General features: G+C 42.6%; 1 protein-coding gene and 1 long non-coding RNA gene across 2 annotated transcripts in view; one reads left to right on the forward strand and one right to left on the reverse strand.

Moving 5' to 3' along the window:
- DTWD2 (DTW domain containing 2) overlaps positions 1-5,597 on the forward strand; it is a 96,289-nt gene extending 90,692 nt beyond the window's left edge. The window contains exons 5-6 of the mRNA XM_081930765.1: positions 1,776-1,904; positions 5,396-5,597. Coding sequence (XP_081786891.1) covers positions 1,776-1,904; positions 5,396-5,566 — 300 coding nt within the window. The 3' untranslated portion in view covers positions 5,567-5,597. The remainder of the gene's footprint in view (positions 1-1,775; positions 1,905-5,395) is intronic.
- LOC309380673 overlaps positions 1-16,376 on the reverse strand; it is a 36,274-nt gene extending 19,898 nt beyond the window's left edge. Inside the window, exon 1 of the long non-coding RNA XR_014173011.1 lies at positions 16,081-16,376. This is a non-coding gene — a long non-coding RNA (uncharacterized lncRNA). The remainder of the gene's footprint in view (positions 1-16,080) is intronic.
- Positions 16,377-17,923: the final 1,547 nt, after the last annotated feature.

Below are 17,923 nucleotides of genomic sequence, written 5' to 3' on the forward strand. Positions count from 1 at the left end.
TACTGCTTTGGGGCAGGAAGTGAATATAGCAGGTGCAGAATTGCAGTGTCCATTGCCTAAATGCTCAAGAGATCTCCCCCACCTTCGATACCCTTATGAAACAGACTCGGATATCAAAAAGGAATCCATAGTGAATTAATAGGTACGATCTGATCCGCACCACACATTTAAAACAGATCCAGTGCACATTTAAACCATGCGACTTCTCCCAAAGAATCTTGAGAACTGTAGTTTCAGGGTGCTGGGAATTTTATCTCTGTGGTGAGGAAACGGCACTTTTCTGTAATCTCAGGATTTTTGGGGAAGTCATGTCCTTTTAAATCACCACCTTTCTTCTCCATATCTGGTACAGTGGAACCTCAGTTTTGGGGCATCTCAGAAGTCAAACGTTTCGGCTTTCAAATGCCGAAAACCTGGAAGTAACTGCTTTGGTTTTCAAACGCTTTTTGGAATCCGAAAGTGCCACGCGGCTTCCCTACTGAGTTTTACGGATGTAAATGATTCTGGAAATGCAGGCTTTGGTTTCCAAACGTTTCAGAAGTCAAATGGTCTTCTGGAACGGATTACGTTCGAAAACCGAGGTTCCACTGTATTGGGGTGTTGGAGGTGGGTGCTGTACTAAGGAAGTGTTCGTGAAAAAAGGAGTCTCTCCAGGATGAAGTGTTAAGAAAAATTTCAAAGGCATTGGATTTTGCATGTGTCTTGACTCTTCAGACTCACTCTGTACCAACTCTTTTATCATCATTGATATGAATATTAAGAGGATGTGCTACTTTGGCTTTCCATCCAAAGCTATTCCATGCTATTATGTCTGAATCTGAAGGATCATAATGAATAATGTCTGAATACTATCGCAAAGGCTACTGTGTCATTTTTCAGAGGCTGTTTATAAACCCAGTGAAAGCCTTTGCAGCTGATAAAACACACAGCCTAATGGGAGATTGACATTTTTCTTTCCTGAAAAAATGTTTAAACATATGTGATAGTGTGAAGTGCTTATCACTTAAGGCAGAACTAATTAATCAACTTAAAGTATTTTTAAAGTCTGCAGATATATATTAAAACTCTCCAATAAATCACATGAATTCGTTTTTTTAATTGTACCTTTTTATAACAGTGTACTAATTTTCATTTATAAAATATTTTGCAAGTACATTTTTAAAAATTAACCCTATACAGTATTTTAAAATGGTTTAGGTTTTTAAAAAAGTTTTTACTGTGAAATATAACACATGAACAAATACAATGGCAGGATTTAAATCAATATAGTAAATGATAGCAGATTCAAACCAGAGTTTCAGAATCACATTTTTAAAAAACAATATTATGCTGACTTTTTATATTTATATAAAGTATTTTTAGACTGCTGTTCAGCAAAGCTTCATAAACAGCTGTGCTAAGTGTAAAGACCAAATTTATTCTAAATTCTGTTTGCGTTACTATTGAATATATAACCATTTTTAAAGATTATTAGTGAATTATAACCAAAAAATGTTGCACTATAGCAGGCATAGGCAAACCCGGCCCTCCAGATGTTTTTGGGACTACAGTTCCCATAATCCCTGACCACTGGTCCTGTTAGCTAGGGATCATGGGAGTTGTAGGCCAAAAACATCTGGAGGGCTGAGTTTGCCTATGCCTGCACTATAGTGTATACTTATGATAATTCTCAACTACTACAAAGTATAATGGTGCATATTTTAAGGACTGCTTTTCAAAATAAAGGGCTCTTATAATAACTTGTTCCTTTAATCTACAATTGTTGTTGTTTTCAGGTGCAGCTGAGAACTAGCCTTTCAAGTCAGTATGTAATTCGTACCCAGCCTACAAATGCATGCCTGTCAACACTTGAATGTGCAGCTATTTCCCTGGCCATCATGGAGAAGAATGATGGTATTAAAGAAGTAGGTAATTTTACTCTGCTAATGGAATAATAGGGTGAGAACAAGGCTATTTCACAAGGCTGTTTCACAAACAGGGCTGTATTTATTGGCCAAGGACCATATACCATGCATATTTATAGTTGCAAGTTGTTAACTTCAGAGATTTAACAGAAGGAAGAAGCAAAGTTCTCCTAAGCATTTTGCACTTTCTTGCATGACATACATCAACATCTGTCAAAAGCAGCTACATAAGTACTGCTTTTGGGATACTTCATTCCATATATTTAACTATGTTCTAAATAAAGTTGCAACCCTAATCCCATTTACCTGGGAGTAAGGCCAGTTGAATTCAGTAGAACTTACTCTGAGGTAGACATAGTTAGCATTATGGTGCAAATCACGTCTTTTTTAAACAATGTTTTTAAAAGTCAGCAAAAATATTTATAGGTTCTAACGTGAATCACAGACATATGTATAGCAGCAAAGTTAGACCCTTGGTTCTTTGTTCTTCTGACATTGGCTATTTACAAGAGCAGAATAAAGGTATAAGTGTTGTTAGACTAAAAAGTGTGCCACTCCTCTTTCCCCTCTGAGGTTACATAACTCCTTTTCTTATATTTCATAACATTTCATGCCGAAACAAAGGTTGTTGAAGTCAGGCTAAGCAATTATCTTCTTTCAGGGTAATGAAATACATAAATGTTTATAAATAGGTTAAACAGCCACTCTGTGGTCCAAAGGCACAACGCTTTGGAACCCCGAAGAATAATAAGTCAATGCCAATCCAATTTCAACCAAGCAATTAATAACAATCATTCCTGCATGAGATACTCTGCAAAGATGACCTAAACAACCCTTGAAGTGAGCTTGAAAATTAAAATATATTTGTAAACACATCCCAATGACTCGAAGCATTCTTCTAGCCTCAGCGTATGACCCACTGGGTTATTTCAATCTACTAATCAGCTTAAAACTGTCAGATATCATTATAAGAATTGGGAACATGACAGCTCTGGAGTTTAAGTTTATTCTACTGGGTCAAAGAACCAACAATAAGACATTAGCCTTTGCTGTGCAAGTGGATCTCATGGGTCTATGATGGAAGACTCTGTCAAGATTCTAAAACGTCTCCAATACACTTTGGTAACTACTACTGGAAACACTACACGATTGTTAGCACTCCAAATGAGAATCCTAAGAAACAGTACCATAATGACTGTTTCTCATTGTGGGTTTTCAGAATAAATAGGCTTTGGGACAGGGCTCAGGAACCTTGGCCCTCCATCTCCCATCAGCATCCATCACCATGGCCGGGGATAGGGAGAGCTGTCATCCAGCATTATTTTGGCAGCCACCACGCCTACCTGCCCTACACCTGACAGGTAAAGGTGTGACTCAGTTGAAAGTGGGGTTTACAGGCTTTATCAATCACCTGATTGTCAGGCGTGGGGCAGCTTGGCTGGGAGCGGAGTTTGTGATGCATGCAAAGCCTTGTACTTCTGCCGGTACAAAGCGTTGTTCCTTGGCCTGCACAGCTTGATTTCAAACCATGTTGTCAACGGAAAATGGGTCACCTGGTGATAATTGTGATGTCACGTGACTATAAACGTGACCCGTAGCTGATAAGGAAGATAAGGATCTGTGCCCCCGCCCTCCAGATCCAGTTCCTCACTCCTGGTCTTTAAATGAGTTTATGGCCTTCACAGCGATGGATACCCAATCTAACTTGCCAGGTTTCTGTTTTCTGTTTCAAGCTACAAGTAACCTTGTGTTATGCACCACCCTCCTTATGAATGCTTCGGATTATGAGTTCTGCTAACCTGGAAGTGGGACGCGGGTGGTGCTGTGGGTTAAACCACAGAGCCTAGGACTTGCCGATCAGAAGGTTGGCAGTTCTAATCCCTGTGATGGGGTGAGCTCCCATTGCTCGGTCCCATCTCCTGCCAACCAAGCAGTTCAAAAGCATGTCAAAGTGCAAGTAGATAAATAGGTACCGCTCTGGCGGGAAGGTAAACAGCATTTCCATGCGCTGCTCTGGTTCACCCAAAGCGGCTTAGTCATGCTGGTCACATGACCCGGAAGCTGTCTGTGGACAAACACTGGCTCCCTCGACCAGTAAAGTGAGATGAGCGCCGTAACCCCAGAGTCGGCCACGACTGGACCTAATGGTCAGGGGTCCCTTTACCTTTATCTTTAACCCGGAAGTAGATGCTCCCGGTTGCGAACGTTGCCCCAGGATGCAAGCGGAAGTCATGTGCCGGCGGTGCAGCAGCAGCAGGAGGCACCATTAGCGAAAGCGCACCTCATGTTAAGAATGGTTTCAGGTTGCAAACGGACCTTCGGAACAAATTAAGTTCGTAACCGGAGGTACCACTGTACTAAGATTTGTAGCCAACATTTGCTGAATTGTTAATGGGTACTGGCTTTTCAAACCTATCTGAATTGCGTTTAGCAAACATATTGTTAGTGAACCTCCCTGTATTTTGGTGTTTCTTTCCTCCCAGTTTTATGGAATCAAATATATCCCGTGTGTATTTGGAATATGAAGGTGTACTAAATACTAGCACACTGTTTAACAGCCCTTTGCACATTCAGAGTAAGGGAGTGAGTGGCACCATGATCTAAACCACTGAGTCTCTTGGGCTTGCTGATCGGAAGGTCGCTGGTTTGAATCCCCGCGACAGGGTGAGCTCCTATTGCTCTGTCCCAGCTTCTGCCAACCTAGTAGTTCAAAAGCACACCAGTGCAAGTAGATAAATAGGTACTGCTGCAGCAGAAAGGTAAATGGCATTTCCGTGCGCCCTGGCACTTGTCACGGTGTCCTGTTGCACCAGAAGCAGTTTAGTCGTGCTGGCCACATGACCCAGAAAGCTGTCTGTGAATTAATGCCCACTCTCTCACCCTGAAAGAGAGATTAACTGCACTCCATAGTTGCCTTTGATTGGACTTAACCGTCCAGGGGTCCTTTACCTTTACCTTTACATTCAGGGTTGATAAAGTTGCATGCAGTTCAGAACTCTTCCTACCCTTCTTGTATTTTAGCCTTTGCAAGAAAAATGTAGTTTTCTGTTGTGTTTCCCCCCCCGCCCCCCCGCCTCCACCTTCCCACTTTTACCTAGCACCAGCACAATAGAGCCAAAATTAGCAACACAAAGAAATGTGTCCAGGAAGCTTAGAGCACGACAACAACAAAAAGCATTGTATTAAGATCTGCAACTACTTTAAACAATGTGCTTGCAATTCTTCTGATCATTTTTATATCAAGCACACATTTCAGTTATATTAAATATTTCATCTCAACATGTGATAAAATCCAGCCTGCAAGCTTAAGCATAATTCAGTGGAAGCTCCCTTTGAAATCAGTGTGAGTTCCAGTGTGCTCAGGAGTGGGATATCAGTCATTTACTTGGTGCAATGACAAGCCTGTGTTAACTCAAGATGAAATAATATCTGAAACCTATGTATAAAAGCTTTTTCTCTCTCTCTGTCTCCATCTGTCTCCTTTTTTCCAGACTGTCCTCCGTCCTCTTCAAGCCCTCTGCTCTTTCCAGCTTCAACACGGCGCCCAAGTTCATCACAGCAAGGAGCACCTTCTTAAGAACGGTTTATATGACAAGCCCATGCCAAAAAACAAACGCAAGCTCAGAAGAATGGAGCTCTTAGTGAATAATGTTAAAATTTAGCAATGTCATGTAGAATTAGGTTTTTTTTTTTTTTTTAAAAAGAATCCTTTAAAATGATGAAGTGGAGTTTGATATGGATTTAATCCAGACAATCATCTCTTTTGAAAATGGACAAAGTTCAGGTGGCAACTTGCCAAGGAGTTCAAACATTATAATAATAATGAAAAGCAGAATGCCTGGACCATCAGGGAATAAACAAGAGATATCCTTCACCCATACTCTCACCCCTGTTTATCAGTCTGTGATCTTTAGTATGGCTTCTTTAATTTTTTTTATGGGAGGCTTTTGGCATTACTGCACAAGGAACATAATTTTTTACAAGGCAGCAGTTAGAAGAGAAAATTCCAGTATGGGGATTTTGATTTGCAACAACAGTGGGAATGAAATAACAATTTTAACATTTTTTTCCGTTTTATTTCTTGTTCTGATTAAACAATATATCATATAAACCTTCGTGTCCAGTTCACATTGCAGGATGTCGGTAAGAACAGACTAGTAAATGTGATCATTGGAGAACAAGGTATTTTGTCCTGTCACTCAGGAGAGCAATTACACAGTGCAATACACTTGTATGTGATTAGCATGTACATTGTCAAGGGAGAAGGCATCTCCAAAACATGCAATGGATGTGAGCTAGAAAGCTGCAGTCAACCATATTTCATGATTAGGAGCTTAACCATGATCAGGCAACACACTAAGCCAAATCTTGGTTTAGCTGCTGCACGGAGCTAGAAGGCAACAGAGAGCAGCAAAGTGGGTGCAAATATCACTCCTGGAGCCTGCATGCTTCTGCAGTCCTGATCAGCCATAGTTTGGCTTCCTGTGAGTTGCAACCTGTGTTTCCTACAGCCTGGCCACAGTAATCTATGCTTGAAGAACCTCACAATGGGATTGCTACAATGCACTTTACATGAACTACCATGAAGACAATCTGATAGCCTCACCTCATACAAAATACAGCTGATGCAAAACAGCCTACCTGTTGAGCAAGTCAGCTAGATGGGACCAGGAGGCACTGATCCTTAAAGCTCTTCACTGCCCACCTTTGACCTACCAGGACAAATTTAGGACATAGGTACTGATGCATAAAATAGCATCTCCCCAATATCTGCTAGCCTGTGTTCTTAGCTTGGCAGATAAGGCCCTCTTCATGATCCTACTGGTTGATATGGCCTGTGGGGTCGTTGTCTGAGACAGGGACTTCACAGTGGTGGCTCCCTGACTGTGGAATTCCTCCCCAGGGAAGTGCAGTTGCGCCTCACAATGTTAATATTCAGATGTCAATTAAAAACCAATTCATCTGTGCATTTGGACAACAAACTCCCGGGGATTCATCAGTTTTGTTATTAATACCGATTTTTAATATCGTTTTTAAGGATTGTAATTTTTAGTTAATTATTAATTATTGACTGTGTTTTTTACGTTGTGCACTGCCCCAAGCTCCTTTAGAAAGAAAGGTGGTGTATAGGTGTAAATAAATAATAATAATTGGTGGTATCTGACAAAGTAGTTCCATTAATGCAAGGACTTTGGGCTTCACGAAGGAACTGTGCCTCACGTCTTTCTTGCACCCCACATGCGCCACCTAGATGCGTTCTGGGGGCTCCCTCAACCCTCCAGAGCACATTTGGGGAGGGTATGCAGAGAGAGAAAGAGGAAGTTCAGTTGCACAAACGTAAATCCTTGCGCTGACGGACAGGGCCGTCTTACCCATAGGCGCTAGGGGTGCAGGGCACCCAGGTGCCAGGCTCTCAGGGGCACCAGGCTGAGAGTCCAGGGCCAAGAGTCTGGGGAAGAGCCCGTCCATCAGTCGGAGCACCGCAGCAGGCTGTGAGTTCGGCGGAGACCAAGCCACCGAGAAGCTGAGGTGGCCGGCCAGTTCTGTCCTCCTGCACGCCTGGGACTGGGCAACCGGGGGGGGGGTTGCCAGGCGGATCTTTGCACCCCTGCGCCGCATATGCTTAAGACAGCCCTGCTGACGGAACTGCTTGGTTGGAAACCACCCAGTACTTTTTAGTCATGTGTCAGGGATTGGCATTTTATACCAATGTTACTATTGTAACACAAAATGAATATGTGGTAGAAGCTGAAGAAGAATGTCCTGATTCAATAATGTATGGTTAACTGTATTTTGTCTAGATGAAAGAAATTAAATCAATACTACTGAAAATATGGGTTGCAAGGAAACAATGTTAATGCTGACATAGAACATTCTTAACTGTAGATGTATCCTGGCTGCAGCAGTTGTTCCTGTGAGAGCAGCAGCAATTAGGCTTTGTAGCCAACATATTCCTCTTAATGGAGGATGTACTCGCTTCCTTTGATTAATTTTTACTTGCTTCAGACTCATTAACGCAGTAGTATTTTCTTCTGTACCAAAAATATTTTTCCCCCTTCAAGTTTTTAAGAAGAGAGAAAAATCTAATACCCTAGATTCACAGTTTAAAATGTCTTGGTACTATTAGTCAAATAACCCCTTCATTTATAATGCCACAGTGTGAATTTTTATTAAATGTGGATTAATGTTTCGTGTATATGAAAGAGGTCTGTTTTGGCACCCTTTGCAAGTCTTCTTAATACTTTAGTATGTTTTTACTCCTTTGGAACTACTCAAAAGAATGCTTTGTATAATGAGATCTTTTGGAATCTCAACCTTTTAATTTTGTTGAGGTTTTTGTACATTTAGAAGTGGTGCTGTTCCTGTTTGCCACATAGAATATAGCTGGATCAGCTTTCTTCATTGTTTCTCCTCTAATAATTAGTTTTATTAACTCTGTCTTATATCCATGTTTATTACAAGTATAGCTCACTGGTTGCTACTGTTTTCAGGAAATGTTGAGCTGCTTTTCAGTTATAAGTTACTAGCAGCCCTATACACAGCATAGTTGGAAAATTCTGAGAAACAAAAAATAAAAAAGAGTGCACTTGTGAAATAAGTGGTCAAAGTCGGTGCAGTTTTGAAAGGTTCCATCCGCCATCTTGATTCAAAATGGCATCCAGTTGTAGCCAAATATAGACAGAGTTACTGCTCAGTGCACACAAGGCTCCTTCTATTGACTGATGGGACTCTGATTCAGTGGAGAATCCTGCTAGAGAAGGGATAAGGAGCCTGATTCAAATTAGGTGCTTGCTGTAGCACTCTGGGGGGACTCTTAAAATGACTGAACACACGCCAAAATGACCGGAAGAATCCGAAATCAGGAAGTCCAAAATTTTAATAAGGAATGAGGAAAATTTATAACTTATCTTAAAGACCATTGTAAACAGTTAAAATCATCAGTAGGGTTGGAATATCACTTGTAGTTTAAGGGTGAATACTGAACACAGTGGAGATGTAAAAGATTTGGATCATCATAAAAGATGCTGGAAGAAATGATCAATAATCAAGACCCACAAAGGGGAGGATGGAAGTGCAGGAGGTTCCTAGGAATCCTGTTTTTATTATCTATGTTCAATATATGACTGTAAAATTTTGATCTGAAAATCCAAATAAATTTAAATAAAATAAAATAATTGAACACACATAACACTCAGCTTAAACACATATAGGTCTATCAAGATTAGTGACACAGTGTGTTTTATGGTTGATTGCATTGTCTTCATTATTTACAGAAGAGCTTGTGTTCCTTGAGGAGTCAAGCTAAATGGACATCTGGCAGAGCTGCATAAGCCTTCCACTTCCTGTAACAGCCTTCCTGGGCATAAATGGGAAGGGAGAAGGGGGCCATAAATGGGAAGGGATCCTGTCCATTGACTGTTCAAATGTATCAAGCAATTTATTTGTCATACAATTTGGTCTTCAGTTTTGCGGTATCTTCTTTTAGTATTTCGGTTTATTTCTATTCAATTGGTTGATTACTCTTCCCCATTTGTTAAGAGAAAAACACTTCAGTCTGGCACTTGTCTTATTTTAGTTTATCTCTTTAGTATTTTTTATTCAGAAATTGTATTGAAAGAAAGCATCACGAAAGTCTGGACTTTTTACGGATGGAACAGTTTTAGGGTTTGTGGTATAAGTTTTCTGAGCAAGGATTGAGCTCTAACTTCGCTTTCCCCTCTATTCCTCATTACTGTTAATTATCCAAATGAGAGAACTTACAATGAATTAATGTTGCATTTGAATACTTGAGTAATTTCCTCATGTTTCTTTTCTGTATTACATGGATGAGTTTCGTTATTGTGAGTACAAATTACATGAACCTTTTGTCAAATGTGAAAGCTCAGTTTGTTTCTTTAAAATGCTCAGAAGTTGCAATCAGAGAACTGACTACTTGCAAGTTATTTTAAGGAGACAAACTTTTTTTAAAAAAAAAATGCATTGATAGAAAACAAAGTAAAATTGACCTTGAAGCAAGTCTCACTGAATTTTGCGAGACTGCTAAGTGGACATCCGTACAGTTGCACTAGCATAAATGTGATTTGTGATTATGCCTACTCAAGAACAGCAATGTGGTTTTGTCGTTCACCGCTCTGGGGAAGCTGTGTGGATTTGTTGCCTCTGTACTGGCAACAAGTGAACTCAGTTGTTCCTCTCTTTACCTCCTAGGCTAATTTTGAGGATAGAACAGATTACAGTCATACGCTGGAAGTCGAACGGAATCCATTCTGGAAGTCTGTTCGACTTCCAAAACATTTGGAAACCAAAGCGCAGCTTCTGATTGGAAGCCATGGAAGCCCCATTGAACGTTCAGCTTCCAAAAATAGTTTGCAGACCAGAACACTCACTTCTGGGTTTGGGAGCCAAAATGTTCAAGTACTAAGCTGTTCGGAAACCAAGGTACAACTGTATTACCAGTTATACCACCTGGACATCCTTAGCAGAAAGACATGGTACTGGGGTCTGTGTGTTTGTGTGTGTGTTTTAAGCAACATAACAATTTGTTATTATTATTCATTTTATACCCTGTGGAATCCATTGGAGAATCTTTAGCAGCAGTTAACAAGAAGTGATTATCTGTCATTGAATAATCTGCACCTATCCTGTAACAAGTTACTCTTGGATACGAATGTTGTCTGATCAAAATCTCCATTTGCCCAAGTCCAAATCCTGCTATATGTACCTGTATAGTCATTGTCTTGCCATTTAAATCAGATGTGGTAAAACTTCACTAAACTACAACTCCCATCAGCCCTTGGAAGCATGGGAGTTATAGTTCAGCAACTACTGGAAGGCCAAAGGCTCCCATGCCTGATTTAAATATTCAACTCCGTATTTGCTTCAAAGCACATTCTGTTAAGGACGTCACTGAAATCAATGTGCCTTTTAGCAGAGCAATTGGGTCACCAGCATTTTAGAAGAAAAAAATATTATTTTTTTCTTTCATTCAAACTGCTGCTTCGGATATGTGCAGGTATTAGACATGCATAAATACCTCATCCATGGTGTGTGTTGGTGGTGGTGGGGTTTAATTGGAAGAAAATAAATGTTCATTTCTTGACTCTGTGCTCAGTTCAGGAGACAAAAGAAAATATGTTGACAGAGCATAATGGCAGAGCGGTTCCCGTTACGTTGGTGATTTCTACATGAAAATACCTAATACATAATTTAGAGAAGGCAGAAGCAAGTGCCTGGGTGGCCAATGACTCCAATGAGAAAATCATGTTGGAACCAAAACATGCTATGTAAAATGCATGATAAGACTTAGTGCTCAATTTTAAATTTTAATTGACTTTGGCCACATGAGGCAGGCCGATGTACAGTTAAGGTGAATTCCCAAACAGCTTTTTGACATGCCAGCTATTAGAAGTGTTGTAAGTAGTTCGTGGTAATAAAGAAAAAAAGGGGTAGGTGGGGGAGAATCGAAGAAAGATGCATTAGTTAACCTGAAGTGATACCAAGTGGTCGCTTGACATGAATAACAAGCCTTCCTTTATAACATTAAGGCTATAGTGTGGAAATTTGGAGTCAGTGCTATTGAAACAAGTTTTAAAAATCTCCTTTTCAAGTAGAGATATTAAGAATTTAATGCCGCATGCATTTTTCTGAAGACCTGGAATTGATGGCACTGCCGTCAGTATTGTGGGTAGAAGGCTGTGGCTTTCAAACTTTCTGCCTTCAAAGAACCCTTTCCACATCGGCCGGTCTGCCAAGGAACCCTTTTGCATCTGCCAACAAACTTGGGTATTGCAAAGAATTTTAAAGTATGTTCCAGTTCACAGAAGACAATGCCAAGTAACATCACCCTGCATAAATTGATGCATGGAGCATAAGGAAATGGTAGAATGCTGAGGAAAAATAGAAAAATGTGTTAAGCTAGTCCAAAATGGCGTGTCTCACAAATTGCCTGAATTTGGACAGTTCTTACTACTCATCTCCAGCTCATACTACAGGTGTAAATTCAGCCTGAGTATACCCAGAAGCACACCCAACCTTGTGATTACATGTTACAGGGATAGATCCGTTGTTCAAAGCACTGTGTCTTCTGTTACTGATCTCACAGAAGAACCTCAAAGAAGTTTCTGAAGGACTCAAGAATTGTCTGCTACACTGCTTGCAAACAACAGGCATTTGAGATTGAACTGAAACATCAGACTGGCTTCATGGTTACAAGAAATGTGCCAAAGAAACCTTAGCCCAGTTTTAAAATTTACAGCAGAATCTTTGTGTCTTTGGCATAAAGAAGATGAATAATATAGTATGTACTGCTTGTCTTAAATGCTTGTGGTGCTTCCCATACCTTATCTCAAAAATCCTTAGAACAACTTGGCAACTACTTCAAGACTAAAACTTAAAGATAATGGTTTGTCTGATCCAGTGAGTTTATGATGGAGTTGAAATACGAAATATGCTCACTTCGTGCTCTTAAGCACGACATCAGACCAGCTATCAAACTGCTTAAAATATTGTTTCTACTTCCAAAGTTCAGAGGTGAACGTGGATATATACTGCATGCAAGGGGGAGGTATCAGCAGCCTGAGGGAAAGGGAAAAGAATGGAGTATTCTGGAAGAGGGGAAGTGACTGACTGGAACACTGAACAGGAACACTTCACACCACAACCTTCCATTGCAGGTCCTCCTTTTTCAAATACAAATGTATAGGTGTCAAGAGAATTCTCAGAATGAATATATTGGATGAACAAATAGATTGACCACTTGTAGTGTGTGCCCCTCCCCCCAAATTGTGGCATTAAGACATCTTTTACTCCTGATTCAGTGGTACCTCTGGTTATGAACTTAATTCGTTCCGGAGGTCCATTCTTAACCTGAATCTGTTCTTAACCTGAGGTACCACTTTAGCTAATGGGGCCTCCCGCTGCCGCCACACGATATCTGTTCTCAACCTGAAGCAAAGTTCTTAAGTTCTCAACCTGAAGCAAAGTTCTATTTCTGGGTTAGCGGAGTCTGTAACCTGAAGTGTCTGTAACCCGCGGTACCACTGTAATTGTTTCACCCACAGGTTATAGAGGCAAAATTAGTAGTTACCAGATTCCTTCAAGATGAGAGGGTTTCCTGCTTTTCCAGGCCTGTCTTGCCAGGATCCATGGTGTTGGTCAGTGAGCAATACTGAAAGCTGCCTCAAGCCAGGCTTTATCATAAACGTAAGGGAAGCTTGATGATGAATCATAGAGTTGGAAGGGACCCTGAGGGTCATCTAGTCCAACCCCTTGCAATACAGGAATCTTTTGTCCAGTGTGGGTTTCGAACCCATGACCTTGAGATTCAGAGTCTCATATTCTACCAAGCAAGCTAGGTCCTAGCTCTGAAGGTGTTCTGAAATTTTATTTTACTCACCAAAGCAAGTGTGATAGTTCCTAACTCAAGAAAGAAAATACATTAATGTCTTTTCTTGCACCGCAATAACATCTAGCACGCTCTCACCACTGTCCTGCTGCAAATATTATGAAGGTTGCTGTGCTTAGCAACTCTGTAACTCGAGGATTTGGGCTTCTGATATCTGCTGCCTCTTTTCTCATTAGTTATTTTAGCCCCAGCTTACAGCTGTGGGTTAGGCCTGGGAGTATTTAAGCAGAAGCACTGTCCATGTAGCGTTGACATGAAAGTGCTGCAATAGCAGGGCCTGTCAGAAACCGGCATTAAAGAAATATATGGGAGTCCAACTTGGAGAAACTTCTCTTCCTCTCTTTTTAAAAGTTCATTAAAGCATCTTAAGGAGTGTCAGCACAAAGCAGCAAGTTTAATGGGGCCATACAAAGCCCCTGCGATGCTCAACACAAGATTTAGAGGCAGCTCATCTCCCATTGTTCCTTACCTGCCAGTAAAATGTTTATAACTGTGCCAATTTATGAATGTATCAGCATCTTGCCAGAAACGAAATGTAAGGTGCTCAAGTCTCTCCTGCAACTGTTATTATACTCTGAGATAATTTTACACGATAATGATTCCACATGGCCCCAACGCATCACATTTCAGTACAGATCGGCTGTCAAATATACAGCGGCACCTCGGGTTAAGAATTTAATTCATTCCAGAGGTCCATTCTTAACCTGAAAGTGTTCTTAAACTGAGGTACCACTTCAGCTAATGGGGCCTCCTGCTGCCGCCACGCGATTTCTGTTCTCATCCTGAAGCAAAGTTCTTAATTGAGGTACTATTTCTGGGTTAGTGGAGTCTGTAACCTGAAGCGTCTGTAATCCGAAGCGTCTGTAACCCGAGGTACTCGGAAATGTCAAGTGATTTTGACCAGCAATAACAAAACCACAACCAGCAGAAGAAGAAGAGAAGCAGAAGAGAAGCAAATTTGCTCCATTGGTTGCTATCTTGAGTAAGTTATGTTCAAGATTCATTAAAGACAGGACTACTTCCGCACTAGACTTGTACTCAAGCGGCTGGAATCGAAAGACACATGGCTGTGGTGCAGGGGCGCCGACTTATAAAAAATATTGGGGGGGGCGGGGGCCCATACCGACTTATAAAAAATATTGGGGGGGCCCAAGACCTCCAAACCGCTGCTGCTGGGGGAACGAAAGGGGCGAGCCCCGGGCTGCCCCGACCTTAAGTGAACCTGTGAGGGCCCGCCCTTTGCGGCAGCCGATTGGCTGCCGCCGTGGGCAGTGAATATTAATGAGCTAGGGGGAATCCCCGCTTCTTGCGGGGCTGACGCCAGCCCCGCGAGATTGTTGAAGGGTCGAGAGCCCGCAACCCCACCCCCTCTCTAGATCGGGAGTGGCTTTGTTTTAACTCATTACTGAATGTATTTTAAAAGGTAACTATCGTCAAACAAGGAAAATAAAAAATACCAACATAATTTTGTGATTTTACAAAGCATAATATAACTAATAATTTTCTTAAATTATTGGAGGGGCGGAGCCCCCCAAAACGATTTTTTCCCCCTCAGGCCCCATGGAGTCGGCGCCTATGCTGTGGTGTCCTCACTCCGCCCAGCCACTTTGCAAAGCTGGGATCTGATCAGATCCCCAGCCTTGCAAAGCAGCATAGGGCTGGCTCAGGGAGGGCAGCATGACCATCGCACACACGCAGATGCACGCACACACACACTCCAAGGTGAAAAATGTGCCTGGGGTGATTTCCCCAGCACACGCACACCCATGCTACGCCCCTGATGGGTGTTGTTGCCAGGCTGCTGAAGGCTGCACACCATCATCAGAAGAAGATGGCTTTATAGAGCTGTTAGGCATTCTCTCTTTTTGCTGTGCCCTGCAGATTGTGCCAGGAGTGGTTAGTGCAGCAGGTCAGTTGCCTGCTCTCGCTCCCCCTCTATGGCGTTTAGTAGCATCCTGAGACATTAATGTAATGCAGGCGTCAACAAACTTTTTCAGCAGGGGGCTGGTCCACTGTCCCTCAGACCTTGTGGGGGGCCGGACTATATTTTGAAGTGGAAAAAAATGAACAAATTCCTTTGCCCCACAAATAACAGAGATGCATTTTAAATAAAAGCACACATTCTACTTATGTAAAAACACGCTGATTCCCGGACCATCCAGGGGCCGGATTGAGAAGGTGATTGGGCCAGATCCGGCCTCCAGGCCTTAGTTTGCCTACCCATGATGTAATGCATTACATTTTCCAGGCACAGAAATAAGTGATGGGGAATAAAGTTGCTAAATTTCTCTGTGTTAGGCTGCCATTAAAGACACATGGGCAGGTTTAGTTTTTAAAAAGAAGAAGGTAAAGATATATAGCACCAGGGATAATATAATGGAATTGGTGGTGACAACTTGCTTTGGCCATCGCTCACCCCCTGGAAGAGCCCTTTGAATCATCCATGTGGCCACAATCTGAGTCTGTTGTAGAATAAGGGATGGGTGAAATATAGAGTGAATTAACTATTGAAATTCCAGATGGGATAACTCTAATGTTTAGCACCCTTCAAAGGTTTGCCTCCACACTTAGGGTTAACATCTGGAGTGTCATAGGCCAGGAGTCAGCTTCACCTGCTGAACTGCAGCCTGAAGGGGGAGTGACTCCACCTGCAGCTGATCAGCCTTCAGGGACACAGAGGAGAAGGTACTGATGAGAACCAGCTGGCTTCAGCCTTCTTAAGCAGAGCTTCCAGCAGCAGGCAGATGTTGGAAACAAGGTTTGTAGACCTACCTTGCTGCTTTCTGTTTGTCTGGACCCCAGATTTCCTGACCTCTGGATCATCTGACCACACGGATTGCTCTTCATCTGACCCTGGGACTGAACCTGGCTTTGGATGCTGAATCTGCCTCCAGGTAAGTACAACTCAGAGACGCTTCTGGTTGGCTGGCCTCCACTGAGCTCTGCATGTTGTTGCTCAGCAACGTGACTATGACACGGAGGAGGGGTGAGGTCATGGCTCCAGCTCTGTTCACAACCTAGAATGTCCAGCTCCCACCATCCCCATGGTGATATCTAAACAGAAGGCTACTAGAACATGTTGGGTCCATAACACTGGAGAAGTAGAATCATAAGGCATGTCCTGTTTGTATTATATGCAAATTTTTTTAGCCGTGGGCCGGTCTACTGTCCCTCAGACCTTGTAGCAGGCTGGAGAAGCAGCACAGGAGGGGGGGCTGGATGGAAGAAGAGGCAAGGGGGGTAAGTAGTCCTCCCGAGCCCCAGCTGCTGCACTTACTTTCCCAGACCTGTGATCTGAGCACCCCTGGCCCCTTCTCCCTCTCTCCAGAAGGGGAAGTGGGAGCCCTTCCCTGGTGCTTCAGCCTCAAGGACTTTCACTGGGCGCATCCTTCGGTGGTGGGCTGTGCTTGGGTTTTCTGGGAGCTGGCCCGCCAGGCTGGGACTCTCTGGCTTCACCCCTTCGCTCCGCACGCAGCCCCTCCTGCGGGGCTGGAGTTCACCTGGCTGGGCTCGCTGGGCGGTGCGCTCGCAGTGCAGAGTGCCTCTGCAGCAGTGGCGGGAACAGTGGCGGTGGCTTCTCCTCATGCTCTTTCCCCAGGGCTCCCGCAGGCAGGATGGTGGTGGGCCACAGGGTGGATCCATAGCTGGTACGTGGGGGGGGGGGGGATGGCGCAAAAATAAATATGGTGGCACAAAAAATAATAATGAACAAAATCCCCATGGCCCACACCGATCCACAGACCATCTGCAGGCTGGATCCTGAAGGCAATTGGGCCAGATGCGGCCTGCATACCTTAGTTTGCCGACCCCTGTATTAGACTAGCAGTGGGAGCCTTTTCAGCCCATTGGGCCAGATCTTTAGCTCCCCTCCTGCAGCAGTCACTTTGCCCACCTGTCAACCATCTGTCATAACCATGGTATCAGATGTGCCATCTTTCATGCTGCATTGCAAAGGAAGATTCCAAAGGCTTGAAGTCCTGCTTGGATTAGCTGGACTCGAATTCTCAATCAGAAACTCTGTAGTGTAGGCAATACTGGCGGGACTTGAAGCCACTGCCAATCAGCTGACAGGAGCTGTCTTTAAGAACTGCTTTTAGCAGGGATTGTCTACACTAATGTGTGTCGCTGGACCTAGGTGGGCTCGAAGTCACTCTCACCTTCATTATACACCTTTAGGTGCCAGGCAAAAGCATTCCTCTTTAACCAGACTTTGGGTTGATTGACACCCAATGCCCTTTTAAAATGTGTTGGGGTTCTTATTGAGTGGTTTTTGTTTTTATTTTGATTATGTATTTTGTGATTTTATCTTGTGAAACGCCCTAAGACCTGAGGGTATAGGGTGGTATACAAATTTAATAAATAGTAACAACCTAAATCCTCTATGTTTCACTGTTGTTTTTTCAGTGTGGCTGAAAACTCTTTATAATATAAATTTGAATTTAGTAGTGGTCCATTTTATACCTGTGCACAGCATAGGCTTGGACACAAATCTGGAAAACACTTCCTGAGTTCCTGACTTGAGACGAGTCAAATGAGTTATGTTTGATGGGCGTGTGAGAGAGAATGGCGAGGGGAGGTTTGTCACAACTTGGGGAAAGCCAAAGAGAAGAGTACA

Source organism: Podarcis melisellensis (genome assembly GCF_964234715.1).
Source record: "Podarcis melisellensis genome assembly, chromosome: 11".
NCBI classification, from domain to species: domain Eukaryota; kingdom Metazoa; phylum Chordata; class Lepidosauria; order Squamata; family Lacertidae; genus Podarcis; species Podarcis melisellensis.